This window comes from Panthera tigris, chromosome A2, assembly GCF_018350195.1.
Source record: "Panthera tigris isolate Pti1 chromosome A2, P.tigris_Pti1_mat1.1, whole genome shotgun sequence".
NCBI lineage: Eukaryota > Metazoa > Chordata > Mammalia > Carnivora > Felidae > Panthera > Panthera tigris.
The window spans coordinates 13784001-13801959 of record NC_056661.1 but is presented as its reverse complement, the minus strand read 5'-3'; the positions used below and the strand labels follow the sequence as shown (position 1 = coordinate 13801959).

Sequence of the window (17959 nt, the reverse complement as noted above, 5' to 3'; positions counted from 1 at the left end):
GAGTTCAGTGCCTGGTATGATGAGTGTTAGTCGAGTTAGAAAAACAGAAGAAGCCCACTCGGCACTCAGGCTCCTCATGAGGCTGTGGCGGAAGAGCCTTGGTGCAAAGTGCTCTGTGTGCTTTCTTGCTCGTTTATCTGCGTTTCCTGTGTTCCTGGACTGAGGCGCGCGCGCGCGCGCGAGAGAGAGAGAAGAGGCCAAGGACGTACCTCCCCGAGGTTGGCTCCTGCCCAGACAGAGGAGTCTCAGGTCCCAGGAGCGATGAGATTGGAGGTTCGCCCCTTGGCCACCGTGGGGACAGAGGGGTCGGGTCTGGTGTGTGGGCCTGGCCCCTGCACAGGCTGTGCTCAGCACTGTGGGCTGTGTGTCCTGGGGGCGTGCAGCAAGGATCGAGGCAGGGCGGCTTCTTACTTTTTCTCGTTGAGGAAAGGCAGACGGGAAAGATGAAATAATGAGACAGAGGTGTTGAAAAGAGGGCCAGGCCCAGGCCCAGGCGCGGGTTGCACAGCTCAGAGAACCCCAGCCCCACCTGTGACCTCCAGCAGCCGTGTCTTCTCTCTCTGCCTCATTTTCCTCAGTTGTAACAGTGGGAACCTTGATGTCTGGATAGTTGAAGAAGGGGCTTCATGATGGCTGCCAGCCGAGATATCACAAGTTGTTGTGTTCGATTTGGCTGCAGTTTCTGTGCAGAGCCCGTGCCCAGCGAGCCCATGCAGTACCCGCTCTGGTCAGGGTTCAGATGCTGCCCACCCTCATCTGAGCGGAGCGTGCGCCCGACCATGCCCCATGGGTCCTTCTGCACTTCCTGTGTCCTGATGTACCCTATGTGCTGATTCACTTAGTGTCCCGTCTGTAGGGCCACCGCTTTGGGCACCTAAGGGTGGTTGTGTTGGCCGATACACGAGGGGACACAGGGAACCCCGCGGGGGAATGATCTTGGCCCCGTGTGGCCCAGGCCCAACTTGGTTGTACCAGTATGGAGGCCTCGAAGTAGTGAGAGCTGTACTTCAGGGCAAAGGGCGGGTGTGGTGGGAGGACGGTACCTGGCCCAACCCGCCAGGGTCATAAGGCCGAAACCAGATGGTGTCCAAGTGGTCAGCATCCAGGGAGCATCCAGGGTCGTGATCCAGGGAGTGTGCAGACATGAGCATCTGAGAGAAACACTTCAGCGGGGACTGGGCCGAGGGGGCTGGACCTGGCAGTTCCCTAGAGCTTCTTTTTGGGGAAAGAAAGGTTGGTAAGAATGGCGATTTAGATTTTCATAAAACAGGACTATTTCAGAAAAGCCAAGGGGTAGCTATAACCCCAAAGAACAAGTCCCATAAAAGAAAAAATTGGTAAGTGCCCCTTCATCAGAATTAAGAACTTCTCTTTGAAGGACACTGGTAAGAGAATAAAAAGGCCATGGACTGGGAGAGATTTTGCAAAACTTGCATGATAAAACTCTTGTATCCAGACATATAAAGAGCTCTCAAAATGCAATACTAAGAAAACGACCCAGTTTTTAAAAATGCATTGCAGCTTTGTACCGCTTCACCACGAAGATGAAAGAATGGCAAATTAGTCCATGAAACATGCTCCACGTCATTAGTCAATAAGGAAATGCGAACGGAAACCACGATGAGCTGCCACTTCCTAAAACAGCCGAGGATGCCAAATACTGGTGTGGGTAGGGAGCCCCTGGACTCCCCTCATTGCTGGTGGGAATGTGGCCACCCTGGGAGACAATTTGGCAATTTCTCATAAGGTTAAACAGACACTTGCCGTAGGACCCCCAGTTGTGCTCCTGGGTGAAACAAAAACTCATGTCCGTACAAAATCCCATATGTGAATGTTTATGGCAGCTTTATGCATTAGTCCTTCAAATAGGAGATGAGCCTTGTGTCCTTCAGTCAGCAAATGGATGAACACACTGGCATAATACAGTAGGTTAACAACGGTAAAAAGGAATGGACTTTGGAGACAGCAGCATGGGTGAATCTCAGAGGCATTCTGCGAAGTGTGTGTGGTCAGCTGGATAAGGGTCTGATCAGCGTCCAAGACTCAACCCCTAGAGCTTGTGAATGTGATTTTAGATGGAAAAAAGGATTTTGCAGATGGGATTAAGGTAGGGATCTTTAGGTGGGGAGATCATCCTGAATCATCTGGGCGGGCTCTAAACGTAATCACGAGTAACCCTGTAAGAAAGAGGCAGAAAGAGATTTGACACAGAGGAAAAGGCAGTGTGACCACAGAGGCAGAGATTGGGGTGATGTGGCCACAAGCTGAGGAATGCCTAGAGACCCAAGAAGCTGGAAGAAGCGAGAAAGGCTCACTGCCTAGAGCCTCTGGACAGAGTGTGGCCCTGCACACCCCTGGATTTCAGCCTGTGGAATACTGATTTCAGACTTCTGGGCTCCAGGACACAGAGGGAATACATTTTTCTTGTTTTCAGCCACCAAGTTTGTGGTGATTTGTTATAGTGGTCACAGGAAACTCATACAGCATGATTCCATATACATAACCTGGAAAAGGAGAAAACAGATTGGCGATCGCCAGGGACCGGGCATGGTGGGGAGTTGGAGTATGGATGGGCACATGGGAATCTCCGTGGAAAGAAGATGGCCCTTCTGGTCTGCCTTTATTTGCTGACCCAAGAAGATCAAACAAAACACACGGGAGTGGGGGGGTGGGGGGGTGGGGGTGGGGTTGTCCAGATCACAGTTTCAGGTGATTTGCATCTTTTTTTCTAATCCTCGAACCTTCTGTGCACGTCCATGAATTTAGGTAGAAATATTTGCTGTGCTGGCTACTGTGTGGGTCCTGATTTACACCTGGCTCTTGGCTGCTTGGAATCTCTTCTTGCTTTTACGTGTCCCTCCACGCAGTGATGAATGTGCCTCCATTCTCCCTGTTTGTACTTCATGGAAATGGCCCCTCACGGCCACAGACACTGTCTAAACTTTCCACAGCCTCGGCATCCTGCTCAGAATCTGCCGGGAAGTTGCAGGGAGGATTCCTTGAAAAGAGTTTCCCAATTGTTTGTGCTTTACTGGAAAGAGGCAGGGGAAGGGGGGGGGGGCAGGTGGGAACGGTTGCCAGGAGGTCTGCAGCCAGGCCTTTTCTCAGGACTTAACTGCCCCCTTTCTTGGTCACATACTGCTCAGGAGAGGATTGATTGATCACAGCCCCAAAGAAATGCTGGTGCACTTCACTTGTGTTTGCAGAGTCCTACAGACAGAGTCTTTAGGGAAGAACAGATGCCTTCTTTTTGGTCATTTTCCACAGGTGGTTCTGCGTTACGAGGGTCAGGCCGTGTAGATTACAGGGAGCGTGTTTCCCCAGGAAGAGTTGGCACTCCGGAACTGGGAGGGGCGGCGTTGGGTGCTGCTGCTTATGCAAGGCCAGTGGCAGACATCCTGGGGCTGTGTCCAGGTCAGACCAGTCCTCACTTGTCTTACCTCTGCTGGCCCTCCCCCCCTTCCCCAGATGACGTGCAGACTCGGTGCTTGTCCGTTTTGCTGGCCTTGCCCCGTGTCCGTTCTGTGTGGTTTGGGAGGGCTTGTACGTGTGCACTTTTTGTTTTAAATCTTTCACATGGGGGTGCCGGGTGGCTCAGTCAGATACGCGTCCAACTCTTGATTTCAGTTCAGGTCGTGATCTCACGGTTCGCGGTATTGAGACCCGCGTGGGGCTCTGCGCTGACAGCATGGAGCCTGCTTGGGATTCTCCCCCTCCCCTCTGCCCCTCTCCCACTTGCACTCCCTCTCTCTCTCGAAATAAATAAACTTAAAATTAAAAATAATAGACCTTTCACATGGGAATGTTAACGTGAAGAAATGACAGAGATGAGAACAACGATTGGCCCCATGCCATCTCCCAACCTTGCCCTCTGTGAGTGCCTGACCCTTCTCGTTTCAACTCTTCCCCAAGACACCCCTCCCCCACTTTGTTTAGTTTTGCTGGAGTTTTTGTAAAATAATCCCGGTCATATTTTCATCGCACCCTTGGCTTTTTCAGTGACTGAGTTGAATGTTTACAGAAAGGAACTGGTTTTTTCAGACAGTCTTCATGCAGCTCAGTGAGAGCACCTGAGGCGCAGCCCCAGGCACCCTTGCAGGCTGCCTTCACGTGGCTGGGTCCACGTAGACCCCCACGTGACGTGTGTGTCAAGTCTGGTAATTTATAGCACTCCATCCTTCTTCCTTTTGTGCCATCCATCTGTCGAAGAAACCAGGTCATTTGTCCCGTGGAATAGCCCACGTTATGGCCCACGTTCTGCTCCGGCAATTGCTTTCCCCTCTGCTTTCCTCATGACAGCAGTTTGCTCAGGGCTTCTCTGCCTCGGCACTGCTGACGTCTGGGGCCAGATCACTCTGGAGTTAGCCTGTTGTGGGCCGTGTGGGGTGTTGAACAGCATCCCTGGCCTCCATGCTCCAGAGACCAGGAGGGCCCTCCTCCCCAGCCAAGTATGTCTCTGGACGTGGCCCATGTCCCCCGGGGCAGAATCACTCGGTTAAGAACCCTGAATGTAACTCAGTGCCTACCTAGTGTGCTTCCTGGACCTGGAGGTGGATTTCGTAAACACTTCTGTTGCTTTACCCAAGAAGTGCTCTTCTCCATGGGGAGAAAAAGGGGGATTCTGGCCATGGTGAAGTTCTGACTCTCCCTGTCCCGGTCCTGGCGTAAAGGGGCCTGCCTTGGGCAGCATCCATGCCTCCTCCTGTGGGGCTGCCTGTTGCCCTGCCCTGCATGCTGCCTGTTTCTTCCTACCTGCGATCATCTTTATTACACCTGCGGGAGCTGCCTGGGGCCAGAAGACTGCAGTGTGCTCTGTAGTGAGGCCTCCTCGCTGCCCACCCCGACTAGGCCTCCTGATTCACCCTGGGCTCTTGGCCGAAGCACAGCGACACTTGTCCCAACGAACTCCTGGTTTCAAACCCCGCACATGCCTAATAGGAGATGGTGTTCTGCTACGCTGGGTCCTGATAGGGCCACAGTTGGGGTGGGGCTCTCAAGGGCCCCAGACCCCCCTCCATGCCTGCTGCAGTCACTGGGCTGCTCAGCCTTGGGGAAGGGTATGACCTCTGAGCCTGTGGTGGGAATGACATGACCCCTCAGAGGGTCTGCAGAGACTGGAGGTGTTGTGTGTAGCATTGCTGGCCTGAAGTGCAGCCCATACACTTACTGAGCGCGATGCATGCAGACAGGTGTGTCCTAGAGACTGTCACAGGAAGTCGTGTTACCTGATAACTTGCTAATCACAGTCTGGGGAATAACCCAAAAGCTGCCAAGGCAACAGGGAAATGGGCAGCACCCGGGCTAGTCTGTTGGACCTTCCCTGGCATGTCCGCCTTCTGTCCTGCTGAGTAGGCGAGGTAATAGGGTGACAGGGCTCCCCTCACAAATGGCGTGTCCGTGGCCCCATGTTGTCCCCTGCAGGGAGCAGCCAGCCAGAAGGCAGTGACGGGCCATGGTAGCATGGTGAGCCCATGCATTGCCAGGGTGTTCCAGCTGCTGGCGGCCGGGCCAGGTGGGTCCAGAGCGTGACCACTGGTCCTGCTGTGAAGGCATCTCTGACGGGGCTCTGGCCGCTTGCTCCGCACTGTCGGTGCCACACCTTGTCGGGGGTCCACAAGCCCAGGGGGAAGCCCTGTGCCCATCACACCGCCGCGGACTTCCCTTTGCGCCACGTCTTCTTACCCAGGGCCGCTCTTGTGCTGCTCGGCATCTCCGCGCCAGCCTCTGCCACCCTGGTTCAGGTCTGCCCTCTTGCCGTGTGCACCGGATCCCCTCACTGGATCCTTCTGTGTGTAATCATGGCCCCATGGTGGGTGGCCTGTGTCCAGTTGTCCTGCCCTGCATGCCATGCTCTGTGAGGCATGGCCTGGGACTCGAGGGACTCGGGAAATGCCCCTCGAGTGCATAAAGGGGTAAGCGGTCAGCCGGGCGGGAGGCGCACGGCCAGCGTGTCCAGCAGGCAAAGGTGCAGAGTCTGGCTACTCCATTCCCCCAAGGCCTGGGCTCAAGGGAGGCCAGGGTTAGCTTGGCACTGAGAGCGCAGCCCTCCAGTTAACCTTGTGCCTCAGGTTTGCTTCCGTCTTCCCCACGCCAGTCCTTGTGCCTCATGGCCACCTTTTTTTTTTTTTTTTTTTTTTTAATTTTTTTAATGTTTATTTAGTTGAGAGAGAGAGAGAGAGAGAGAGAGAGAGAATGCGTGCACAATCAGGGGAAGGGCAGAGAGGGAGGCACAGAATCCAAAGCAGGCTCCAGGCTCTGAGCTGTCAGCACAGAGCCCGATGCGGGGCTTGAACTCACAGACGACGAGATCATGACCTGAGCTGAAGTCAGAAGCTTAACCGACTGAGCCACCCAGGTGCCCCTCATTGCCACCCTTTTAAGGCTACACTTCCAAATTCTGTGCTTCATTATCATTATTTGTGCCTTGAGCCGTCAATTGTCTTCTTCTTTTTTGTTTAAGCCAGTTTTAAAAAAATGTTTATTTTGAGAGAGAGAGAGAGAGAGAGAGCATGTGCGCACACATGCTCTCTCGCGTGGGGGGAGGGTCAGAGAGAGAGAGAGAGAGAGAGAGAGAGAGAGAAAATCCCAAGGAGGCTCTGCACTGAGAGTGCACAGCTCCATCTCACGAACCATGAGATCACAACCTGAGCTGAAACCAAGAGTCTGATGCTCAACTGACTGAGCCAGCCAGGTGCCCCACCCCCCCACCCCCCACCGTTGTCTTCTCTGGAAATATCACAATGAGAACAAGTCTTTCATGTTCATACACACATTCCCTGTAACCCGGTGCTTTTTACCCTCTGTGCAGAGCCACGGGCCCATCTGGTGTCATTCTCCTGCCTCCTGAAGGACTTTCAGAATCTTCCTTGCAGTGCAGATCTCCTGCAAAGATTCTCTCAGCCTTTGTCTGCACAAGTTTTCGTTTCCCCTTCTCTTTTCACTGGATAAGGAATTCTGGGTTGGCATTATTCTTCCTCAGTATTTTACAGATGTCCTTCCCCGGTCTCCAGGCTTGTTTTTTTTTTTGATACTGGGCCTTGTGAGTCTTATCTTTGCTTCTTGGTTCATAGCATGTCAATCAGCAGTCATGCTCATTTGCTTATGGTATGCTGTGACATGGTTCTTTGTTTTCCGTCTGGAGCTTCTTGGATCTATTGAATTATTGTGCTCCTCACATCTGGGCCATTATTTCTTCAGATACCATGCTCTTGGGATACCAGTTATGCATATGTTGGAACTCTTGGTACCATTGTCCCGAAGTTCACCAAGGCTGTATTCACTTTTCTATAGACTTTTTTTCCTGGGTGTGATTCATTTTGGATAGTGTTTGTTAGTTTGTCATCAGGTTCATAACTTTTTTCTTCCACATTGCCTAATAGTAATCCTTCCTAGTGAGTTTCTCTTTCCAGATATTGCATTTCTCAGCCCTAGAAGTTCCGTGTGGCTCTCTTCTTATGCCTCATATTTCTCTTCTCACCAGTTCAAGTTTAAGTCCTTAAACATTTTTTTAATTAAAAAATGTTTTTAATGTTTATTCATTTTTGAGAGACAGAGCGTGAGTGGTGGAGGGGCAGAGAGAGAGAGGGAGACACGAAATACGAAGCAGGCTCCAGGCTCTGAGCTGTCAGCACAGAGCCCCACGCAGGGCTCGAACCCACAAACTGTGAGATCACGGCCTGAGCCGAAGTCAGACGCTCAACCAACTGGGCCACCCAGGAACCCCAGCCCTTGAACATTTTTAATATATAATGGTTGCTCTAAAGTAAAGCCTTTATCAGTTCCATCGTCTCTGGCCTTTCTGGGTCTGTTCCCATTGGCTGGATTTTCTCCTGTGTTAGGGGGTCACATTCTCCTATAGCCTCAACATGTCTGGAGGCTTTGGTTTTGGATACTGAGTGTTGTGAATTCCATGGGGTTGTGTGCTGGGTTTCGTTGTCTTTCTTGAAGCGTGTTGGTTCTGCTGTGGCCTCTGACAGGCACTTTGGTTAGTGGTGGATCAGCTGATCCCACGGAAGCTTGTTTCTGAGATTTTTTTAGTAAGGGGAATTGAGAGAAGAGGATTAGTTGAGCTCCACTGCCTAGCGGGGTGCAGCGAGGACTCCCCTGGACTGGCCACATATGGCATGTCCCAGGCCACATCCTGGGGGCCCTGCCTTGGGAAGTGCCCCTGAGCCTTTGTGGGCAGCAGCTCAGGGCCCTGTGCAGGCTCCAGGAGAATCCTTCTGCGCTGCCCCCTCCTCCATGGGCCTCTGTCTACACATCCAGCCCCTTCAGCCTCCCCCGCCTGTGATCTGGAAAGTTTCTTGAGGCAGTGAGCTGGGCAGTCAGAGACTCCCTTAGCTGTTTCCCTTCTCTTGCACATCTCTGGCTAGTGCTGCCCGTGCCCCTATCCGAAAATTGTTGTTGGATGTTTTTTGTCCACCACCCTTGTTGTTGCCAGTAGGTGGCATGTCTGGACCCAGATAGTCTATCTGCCTCTTATGTAAGTGTCTGCTTGTGAAGGGCTGAGAGGGTTTGATGAGATTGCCGTCTGTTCATTTGCCCTTCTGTTCATCCAGTAAATGTTCCCTGGACTCGGGTGGCCGACCGTGGCCTCCCAAAGAGGAAAGGCCAACCTCCTGTCAGTGGAGTGGAGGGCATGAATCACTGGCCTGAACCCCAGAATCCCTAGACAGAAGGCCAGAGGTGACTGCAGCGGACCTGGCTGGGTCCTTTCGTGGTCAGCCTGCGTGCCCCTAAAGGGCTCGGAAAAAAGGAAATTGCAGCTGTGTATCACCCACCGCGGAGAACGTGGGCCTTAGTGGTGGCAGACAGGGTTGAATCCTGCCTTTGTGGGTGGGCAAGTCATTTGACCCTCCCTGTGACTTGAGGTTTGTCGTGGAGTTTAGTGATGACAAGCCCAAAGTGCAGCTAGCTCTCTGCCTGTGACGTGTGGGACATGTTTTGGTGTGCGTGTGCCCTCGTCCCCTGCTGCTCCACCTCCGGATGGCACTGAGTTCTGTGCCTTCACCAGCCACGGAGGCTGCTAAGTGAGGGGAAGTGCAGGCATGCTGTTCTCAGGTGTTGGATCTTCGGCTTTGGGTGTGTGTTGTTGCCTGTAGGAATTTGGAAGTTGCTAGCCTAGGGCCTTGAGGCTGCCCGGCCCGTGTTTCCCTGGGAGCCCTTGGGAGCAGCCAGCTTCAGACCACCAGGCCTTTCTGTTGCGCGCGGCATGGGGCACTGCTCGTGCGAACAAAGCTGTGGCTGCTTCTGCTACCACTGGCCGTTGGCCACCCACGGGGGTCAGGCGCAGCAGGCCTTTGCTGGGTCTTGTGTCCCCAGTGTACCCAGCAGACACCCAGTGACCTCCAAGTGGGGGTCCACGTTGGTGTCTCCTGCAGCTTGCTGGTTGGAGTGGGAAGAAGCCCAGATGGTTGCACCTCTTTGTTAGACGGCAGAGGGAGGAAGCTGGGGCGATGCCCCACATGCTGAAAGCCACTTCTGTCAATGTGACTTGACCCAGTGGTTGGGGTTTCCACAGGGGTGCACAGCATTTGGGGTTCCCCTCAGCCTACCTGCCCCACCCTGAACCTGACTCAGAGGGAGGGTTAAGAACTGCTGAATGATGCAGCCAGCTTCATTCTAGTAGGTTCTTGGAGGTGACAGGCTAGATGTGCTTTGAGTCATTCAAATTAAGTGTATTTGCTTTACAGTAAGTAGTTGAGAACTTCCTTTTAGAAGAATAAAACCCAAAAAACAGATTTCCATTGCAAGTATCACCCCCCCTCCCCGGGCAAATTAATGTGTGCCAAAGGCCACACTTGTGTGTGGAGACACACACGAGGTTTCAGTACAGTTTAGAACCCTTTACAAAATTTCGTAAAATAAGGAGAGCCTGGGTGGCTCAGTCGGTTAGGCATCCGACTTCAGCTCAGCTCATGATCTCGCGGTTTGTGAGTTCGAGTCCAGCATTAGGCTCTGTGCGGACAGCTCGGAGCCTGGAGCCTGCTTTGGATTCTGTGTCCCCCTAGCTCTCTGCCCCTCCCCCACTCGCACTCTGTCTCTTTCATAAATAAATAAATACATAAAATTCCGTAAAATTACAACCTTCTTGCAACAATTTTCCTTTTGTTGTGCTTCATTAAAATGTTGCTGGGTCTCTGAGCTGGGAGTTTGTGGCAGGTGGGATGGTCACATGCCAGTATAGAGGACACTCCAAAACCGAATTCCTGCAGCCCGTGGAGAGGTGGCCCGGCTGGCACCTAGGTTTCTTCCTGGAAATCTTAAGGCGGAGGGGTGGGGTGCACAGTGGCCAGCAGGTGCCCCGTGTGGAAAGTCTGCCCAAAAGGTCAAGGTAGGAGCACCTGGGTGGCTCAGTCGGTTAAATGTCCAACTCTTGATTTCAGCTCCGGTCATGATCTCATGGTTCATGAGATCGAGCCCCACATCGGACTCTGCGCTGACAGCGTGGAGCCTGCTTGGGACTCTCTCTTTCCCTTTCTCTGTCCCTCCCCTGCATGCATGCGGGCTCTCTCCCCCTCTCAAAATAAATAAAAAACAAAACCAAAAACAGTCAAGGTAGTTTGCCCTGGGGTGGAGGAGCTGATGGGTAAGAGCCGCAGTGGCTCAGGGACCCTTATTAACCCAGATTACCAAGGGTGGCCCCTACCAGGCCCTAAGTGTGGCTGTGGCTGTGACTGGCTGTCCAGTGTTGGATGGCGTGGCCTGAGTGCCGTTAGAATACACTTTGTCATCTAGTGAATGTGAGGGCACTGAGATGCTGCTTCTCCCTTTGTTCTAATGTCTTACCAGGTGGGGCCCCTCTCCCCTGCCTGCACGGGGCAGGCGGAACTCTGGTGGGTCTTGTCCCGGAGCCTCTTTTTGTTAGTGGCTCTAGACAGGGCCTGTGGGGAGTCACCCAAGTGTGTATGCGATAGCGTGAGTGCATTGCTCTGCTATTGACAAGAAGGGTCTGGTGCTCCTGCTGGAGGGAGGAGACACCATGAGAGCCCGGATAGCCAGGAGTCTGGTTCTGTGGTGACAGCCTCGTCGCATGGGGGCATGTACTTGGCATTGTCAAGAAAGCCTGGGTTTTTAGGCCTCTCTGCCAGCGTCTCCAATGGGTGAAGCCACTGCCCTTGGGAAATGAGTGACTGCAAGAAAGGAGTCTTCCGGATAACTTGCTTGACCGCAACCAAGCCGGTTAAATGCTTCACTAAATGGCCCACGGGGAGCATGTGGTCCAGGGGGAGGGTCGCCCACCACACCGGCTGGCGTGGGTGCTGGTTGTCAGCCAGGAACTTCTGGGGCCGCCCTGGTGGAATTCTTTCCAGGGAGGTGCACTCTTTCTAGTTTCTCCCCACTGTTACTGTATATCCGGACTCCTAGCATCACCGTTGTCATGTCCCCTGTCCCCCAAGCCCCTGGAGGACACAGACCTTGCCCTGTGTTGATAACAGACACACACGGTACTAGAGTTAGTCCCTGGCTGACTCCTGTGTGGGGGTCTGGACTAACAGACCGGGGGATGCACCGCGGCGTCCCACACCTCTGCTCTGGGCTTTGCATCTGCTGTTCCCTCTGCCAGGAACAGCCTGCTTTCCTGTCTTTGATGATCCGGTGATGGTGGTAGAGAGCTCTGTAGGACTGCTCGGTCTTAACATCGCCTTTGCTGTGGTGCTCTTGTGTTTTCTGCCGTTTACTTCCATCTCCTTTATATCACTCCTGCACTGCAAACGATTACCAGACCAGAATATCTCCGCTGGGTGTTCAGGAATCTTCTGCGTTCGGGTGATGTTGCTCAAAGCCCAGGAGTCTTCCGAGAGAGACCCTCCGTGAGCCTGAGGACAGGTCACAGCTATCATGGAGGTGTGTCGACAGCACACAGAACGTACCCGTTTTAGGTGTGGAGTCCATGAGAGTGACTACACCACCTGAGAAGTGGCCTCCGACATCTGCAGCCACTGCCGCTCCCACCCCTAGCCCAGGCACTCACTGATCGGCTCTCTGTCTCTTTAGTTTTGCCTTTCCTGGAAATTTATATGAGCAGACTCATACCTGCAGGATGTCATATGTTGAGGTACTCTCACTTAGCCAGTGGCTTTGGGGTTTGTCCATGTTGTGTCCCATCGGGAATTTGTCCACCAGTTGATGGATGTTTGGATTGTTGCTGCCTTTTGGATATTAAGAGTAATTCTGTGCACATTTATAGATAAGATTTTGTGTAGATCTATGTTTTCATTTCTCTTGGGTCTGTGCCTTGGAGTGGAAATTCGGGGTCATGTGGTAACTGTGTTTAACCTTTTGAGAAACTACCAGGCCGTTTTCCACAGTGGCTGTGCTTTGTATGCTCCCACCAGCAAGAGATGAACGTCTGGGGTGTCATCCTTTTTGTTTTAGCCACTCTGATAGGTGCACGGTATCTCCCTACAAAGCCTGCGCCTCACTGATGAGTCTTAGCTTCTCACATGCTCATTGGCCGCCTGCAGGTTTTCTTTTTGGTCTCTTTCTTTAACCCAATTCCAAGCAAAGGCTGCTTAAGTGTCGTGTCTTCAAGAGCCCAGCCAGGCCGGGGACCCCACAGGGGCTGTGTTTCTCATTCTCTGAACGTCAGCCCAGGCGGGGGTCAGGTTGTGGTTTGTAGGATGGGGCAGCTGGCCCTGAGCCTGCTTTGGGGGAAGCCTGGCTCCTTTCTCCAAAGCACAGTGGGCCTTGTGCCTGCAGGGGCTAGTTTCTAGTCCTGGAGCGGAACAAGGGGCTGGTGGACGTCCCATATCTGATGGCCTGGCAGTGAGAGGTGATGTGCTTTGGAAGTATAGGGTAGCTTCTAGGGTGTCCGATCCCATGGAGGTAGGTACTGGTGCTCGGTGTGATCTCTCAGGACGTTTGGAAATTCTGCTGCACCACACTCAGTGACAAATTGCTCCCGATGACAGGATCCTTGAGATTTTTGGGTAAAGAAGGGGCTCCTGGTAAACAAAAAGGACGGGTACATGCGTGGCTTGCGTGGTCCATGCTGGCTGAGCCATGTCTGCGACACAACCGCAGCCCTCACCCCAGCGGCTAATGGGTCCATGGGCACCGAGAGGCCAGCATGCCCGTTGGTTGTTTTTTTTTTTTTTTTAATTTTGTGTTATTAGTGGGGTTTTTTTAAATGTTTATTTTTTGAGAGCGAGAGAGAAAGAGAGCGAGAGAGAGCGTAGACGGGGAGAAGTAAAGAGAGAAGGAGAGAATCCCAAGCAGGCTCCATGCTGTCAGTCCAGAGCCCAGTGTGGAGCTCAGTCTCAGGAACCATGATCATGACCTTGAGCCAAACTCAAGATTTGGACGCTTAACGTACTGAGCCACGTAGGTGCCCCGTTGGCTGGTTCTTTCCACAAATCTGGAGAGCTCCTTCACCCCAGGGCCTGCGGTGGCCTGACATGCTGGATGGGGAGCAGACAGGTAGCCACTCCAGACCCCTGGTGTCTGGGAGTGTGGGGGCCAGGTGGGAGGGCCTCGCCTCACTGCAGGTGGGGCTCGACTGGAGGTGGGAGAGCCCAGACCCTGCCTGCCGTCTGAAGAAGCCTGGGGAGGACGGTGGGCACAGAGGCCAGGTGGGTTTGGGGGCTGAGGGAGAGGGTTGTGGTGACAAACCAGGACCACGCGGTGGGGCGGTATCTGCTGTGCAGAAGGTGGGTGCTTGGGGCCCAAGATGGGTGAGAAAGAGAGGTGCGACCCTCCATCTGGACCCATGTTCTTTCTGAAATTCTGACAGAAGGCCGATCTCTGAATAGCTGAAGCTTCAAGTATTTTGAGTTTTTTAAGTATATTTTTTCTTGTGACATTTGGAAATTCCGCCGTCCCAAGCTCGGTGACAAATTGCTCTGAAGCTGTGACGTGGGAACTGAGCAGGCATTGGGCCCTGTCTTGGCAGGGTGTTTGGTGGTGGTGGGGGGGTGGGGGGGGGGCGCGGGCATCACCTCATCAGCCTGCCTTCTGGGCAGTGGTGCTTGTCCATGGTGATTCCCTTCTGAGAGGGTGTCTCCGGGGCAGGACAGCCTGGGCTGACGTTGGTTTGGGGAGGACAGTGAGGGACTGCCCACTGCCTGTGTCTCCACTCTTACTTCTTACATACCTGGCCCCCACAGCATCCGAGAACTCCTGCCGATCCTTTGAAATTCTGTTTCAGTGACCTTTCCTGGCATTTTCAGCGTGTATGTGTTTTCTCTTGCCTCTCCTGACAGCACTGTCCTTACAGTACTCTTTCTACAACTGGGAAGTAAATCCCTGGATTTACAGATATCTTAATGACACTTTCCTGTTTTTCTTTTTTGCAGGATTCTGTTTCACTGAGACCATCAATCCGATTTCAGGGAAGTCAAGGGGTGAGTCTTTTTTGTCTTAATCATATTTGGAATTGTGACCAGTGTGCTCTCTTGCCTGTCATGGCTTGCTGGGCACAGAGGCAGGCTGGGGGCAGCATTTTGGCCCCATCCGGCTCTGTGTCAGGCCAGGGCCTGTGCCAAGCTGAGGCCTGCCAGGTTGGTCCCACAGCCAGGGCCACACCAAGAGGCTGTCTGGGGCGAATGCAGCTTCTCTGTCCAGTGGCCCCTCAGAGTCTCCGCTTCCTTCCTGTAGCCAATGACTCCTGGGCCCCCCGTACTGATCTGATCTCTGTGCTGATTCAAAACGGAGGTGTCCTAGGGGCGCCTGGGTGGCTCAGTCGGTTGGGCGTCCGACTTCAGCTCAGGTCACGATCTCACGGTTTGTGAGTTCAAGCCCCACGTCGGGCTCTTGTGCTGACACCTCGGAGCCTGGAGCCTGCTTCGGATTCTGTGTCTCATTCTCTCTCTGCCCCTCCCCCACTTGTGCTCTGTCTCTCAAAAATAAATAAATGTAAAAAAAATTAAAAAAAAAAAAACAAAAACCAAAAAAACTGAGGTGTCCCAGGGGCCAAGTGGAACTGGAGCTGTAGCCTCCCTGGAAGCTGGTCTCTGTTGTTGGACCTGGGACCGTGGGTGTCTGATTTTGGTACTGGGCTGCTGGCCCAGGGGGTAGGTATAGAAACTCAGCACTCCCATTTTTTGTGAAATGTGTTTATTTCATTCTAAATGACCACCTTACAGAAAAAAATTGGAGAATAAAAGAAAGGATTAGTTGTCCACAATCCTTGCCTCCCAAGGCTTAGGACTTACCCCCGCCCACCCCCCCACCCCCCCAAATCCCTCACCCACCAAACATACCTTGAAACACTGGTTTTTCTTGTGGTCTTTATTGCAAGTCTGTCTGTCTGTCTCTTTTTCTCTTTTTAATCTGAAGGGTTGCCACAAGTGTCTAAATCAGTTAGTTTCCACCTGATAGCTGGCCGGCCGCCTCCTTAAGAAGATCTGTGCACCTGCCAGGGTGCTCCAGAGAGAGAGCCTCTAGAACATCCACGTGTCTGTGTGTACAGATACAAAGATACAAGGAGATGTATTGCAAGGCATTGGCTCACATAGTTGTGGGGTTGGTGAGGCTGAAAGTCATCCATGGGGAAGGCAGGAATGGGCACTGTGGTCCATAGGCGACCTTCTTTCTCCTCAGGGAAACCTCAGTTTCCTCAAGGCCTTCAGCCGATTGGGTGAGGCCCACTCAGACCATTGAGGGTCACTTTCTTAAAGTCAGGTGGTTGTGGATGCCACCACATCTACAGAATACCCCCATCCAGATTAGCATTCGTGATGTCCCCGGGGGCTGTGGCCTGGCCAGGTGCACACGTGAACTGAACTGAACTGACATTATTGCGAAGACCAGTTAAAGTCAGCAAGACCTCTTGAAAGGCCCCAGACTCCTCGCTCCCCCAGTTCCTCCTCTGGAACTTCTGCATCTCTCTGGTCCCATCAGTCCTGTGGCACCCTTCCCTTTATTGTCCCTGGGACATTTCCCCAGGGGCAGAGGTCAGTGTTGGGGGGCAGGGCTCCCTCGGCTTGCTGCCAGACCGGCCCCATGGTGCCCTCTGGTGGCCAATAGTCATGCTGTACCCTCTGTAGTCGCGAAGATGAGGAAGCAGATGCATGGAAAGGGCCACTAAAAGCCATGGCTTATCCTGTGAGCAGCATTTTCTGGTCAGCAGGACACCACACGGCCGCTCACGGAAGCACCGTGAGGTTCTCCTGGGCCGTGCTTTGTGTCACCCAAATTTCTGTGCAAAGCCTGAGAGCCACATCCATTCGAGTCAGGGGTCCTGCCACCTTAGAGTCAGAATCATGCTTTGCCCACTTTCCTTCCTTCTGGATTTTCTCATGTGTAACAGAGTTTCTAGAAGGTTCTGAGGGTACAGAGGCCCTGTGCCGCAGCTTTGGGCCAGTCAGGCCACAGTTCTCCACTCTTCCCTTTGTGAGCCTGGGGAGGGCTGTGCCAGGTAGAGAGGAGGGGTGCTGTTCTTTCCCTGCTTGCTGTGAAGGGTCAGGCACTAGGTCTACCCTCCGTGTCTGGACGTCATCCTTCTCTTCCTGGGCAGTGATGGGATGCATCCCCTACTCCCTGCCAGGTGTGAGGGGCCTGGCCTGGTGCTGGACACACAGCAGACGCTTTCCTGGCCAGGCCACATCTGCATAGTCACCATGCTGCCAGAGGAGGCAGGGTGCCTGGGCTCTCCCCTCCCCCCTCTCCTGGTCGCTGAGCCGCTTGTGTATAGCTGAGGCTGGGGATGGGGCCAGTGAGGTAGGCTGGGTAGAGAGAGGAACGGGAGGCCAGAGGGGTGGGGCTGGGCAGGCCCATTCAGTGTTCGTGGTCCACGGGCTGAGTCCACGTTCCAGGCTCTGCATAGAGTGACAAGGACCGTCTTTCCCAGAGGCCCATGAAGCTGACAGACTGAAGATCTGTAGGCTCTTGGCTCAGGGGCCTTTGCCAGTTCTTTTCACTGTCCCTCAGCCTCCTCGCCCAGGTGATGGGCTCTCTGCCTTGGGGGTTGTGTGTGTGGGGGGGGTAATAAGGACTTAAGAAAACCAGTGTCCTTGCAGCCCACAGCAAGCTCACTCGGCCCCTAGTGCATGTCCCCCTTGGTGTGCACAGCCAGCATAGGACCTCGGTGTTGACCACTGCCTGGGGGCGAGGTGGTGGGAGTCCGATCTGGCCTGGTCGCCTCCCTGCCTATGCTTGTAAGCACCATGGGAGCCAGGCCTGCCCGAGGAGGTTGTGGTGTGTGGCCGGGCCCTGGCATTGGCTAGTTCCTTGGGGTGACTAATGGCATTTGTCTCTCACTTGTAGCGTGTTGGCCTCTAGGGTGTCATGCGCCAGAGCAAAGTGTTCGTCTCTGTTTCATTGCCACGTCCATGTTTGTGTTTGCATTCCCTGCCCTCTCCCAGACACTGAGCTGGGTGACCTGGGCCCCTCTGCTGTCTGGGGCTCACTTTTTTTTTTTTCTTTTAAGTTTATTTTATTTATTTTGAGGGAGAGAGGGAGAGAGAGAGAATCCCAAGCAGGCTCCACCAGCACGGAGCCCGATGTAGGGCTTGAACTCACAAACTGTGAGATCATGACCTGAGCCAAAATCAGGAGTCGGACGCTTAACCGACTTAGCCACCCGGGTGCCCCTGGGGTTCACTTCTGAGTTGTGAACGTCTGACAGCTGGTGAAAAGTCAGCCTCCAGAGGGGAAAAGAAACTTCCACCTGGCCAGCCCCACCCCAAAACTCTTCAGTTGATGAAAAAAGAGAAGTAGGGGTGGTATCCAGGGCAGTTTAGCGTTGCGGCATTTGCCTGTGCTGCAGCAGGAGCCTGAACTGCAGTTTCTAGAATGAAGTTTGGCAGGGCTGGTCGAAAGCCTTTGACCCATTTCTGTCTGTGTGTCCAGGAGCCAACTCTGAAGGAGCAGTCCGGGATGTGCACATGATTGAGGCACGAGGGTGCTTGTTGCCGTGTTGTCACAGGGACAATTTGAAAACAGTCTAAAAAATTTCTAAAATGGGGTGTTGCAGAGTCAGGAACCATCTGTGTGCCAAGGTTGAACAGAGGGCGGG

At 53.4% G+C, this 17959-nt stretch overlaps 1 protein-coding gene across 2 annotated transcripts in view; it reads left to right on the top strand.

Moving 5' to 3' along the window:
- ELL (elongation factor for RNA polymerase II) overlaps window positions 1–17959 on the top strand; it is a 75104-nt gene that overhangs the window by 32683 nt on the left and 24462 nt on the right. For both annotated transcript variants that reach the window (XM_042978595.1, XM_042978597.1), the window contains exon 2: window positions 14298–14345. In XM_042978595.1, coding sequence (XP_042834529.1) covers window positions 14298–14345 — 48 coding nt within the window. The remainder of the gene's footprint in view (window positions 1–14297; window positions 14346–17959) is intronic.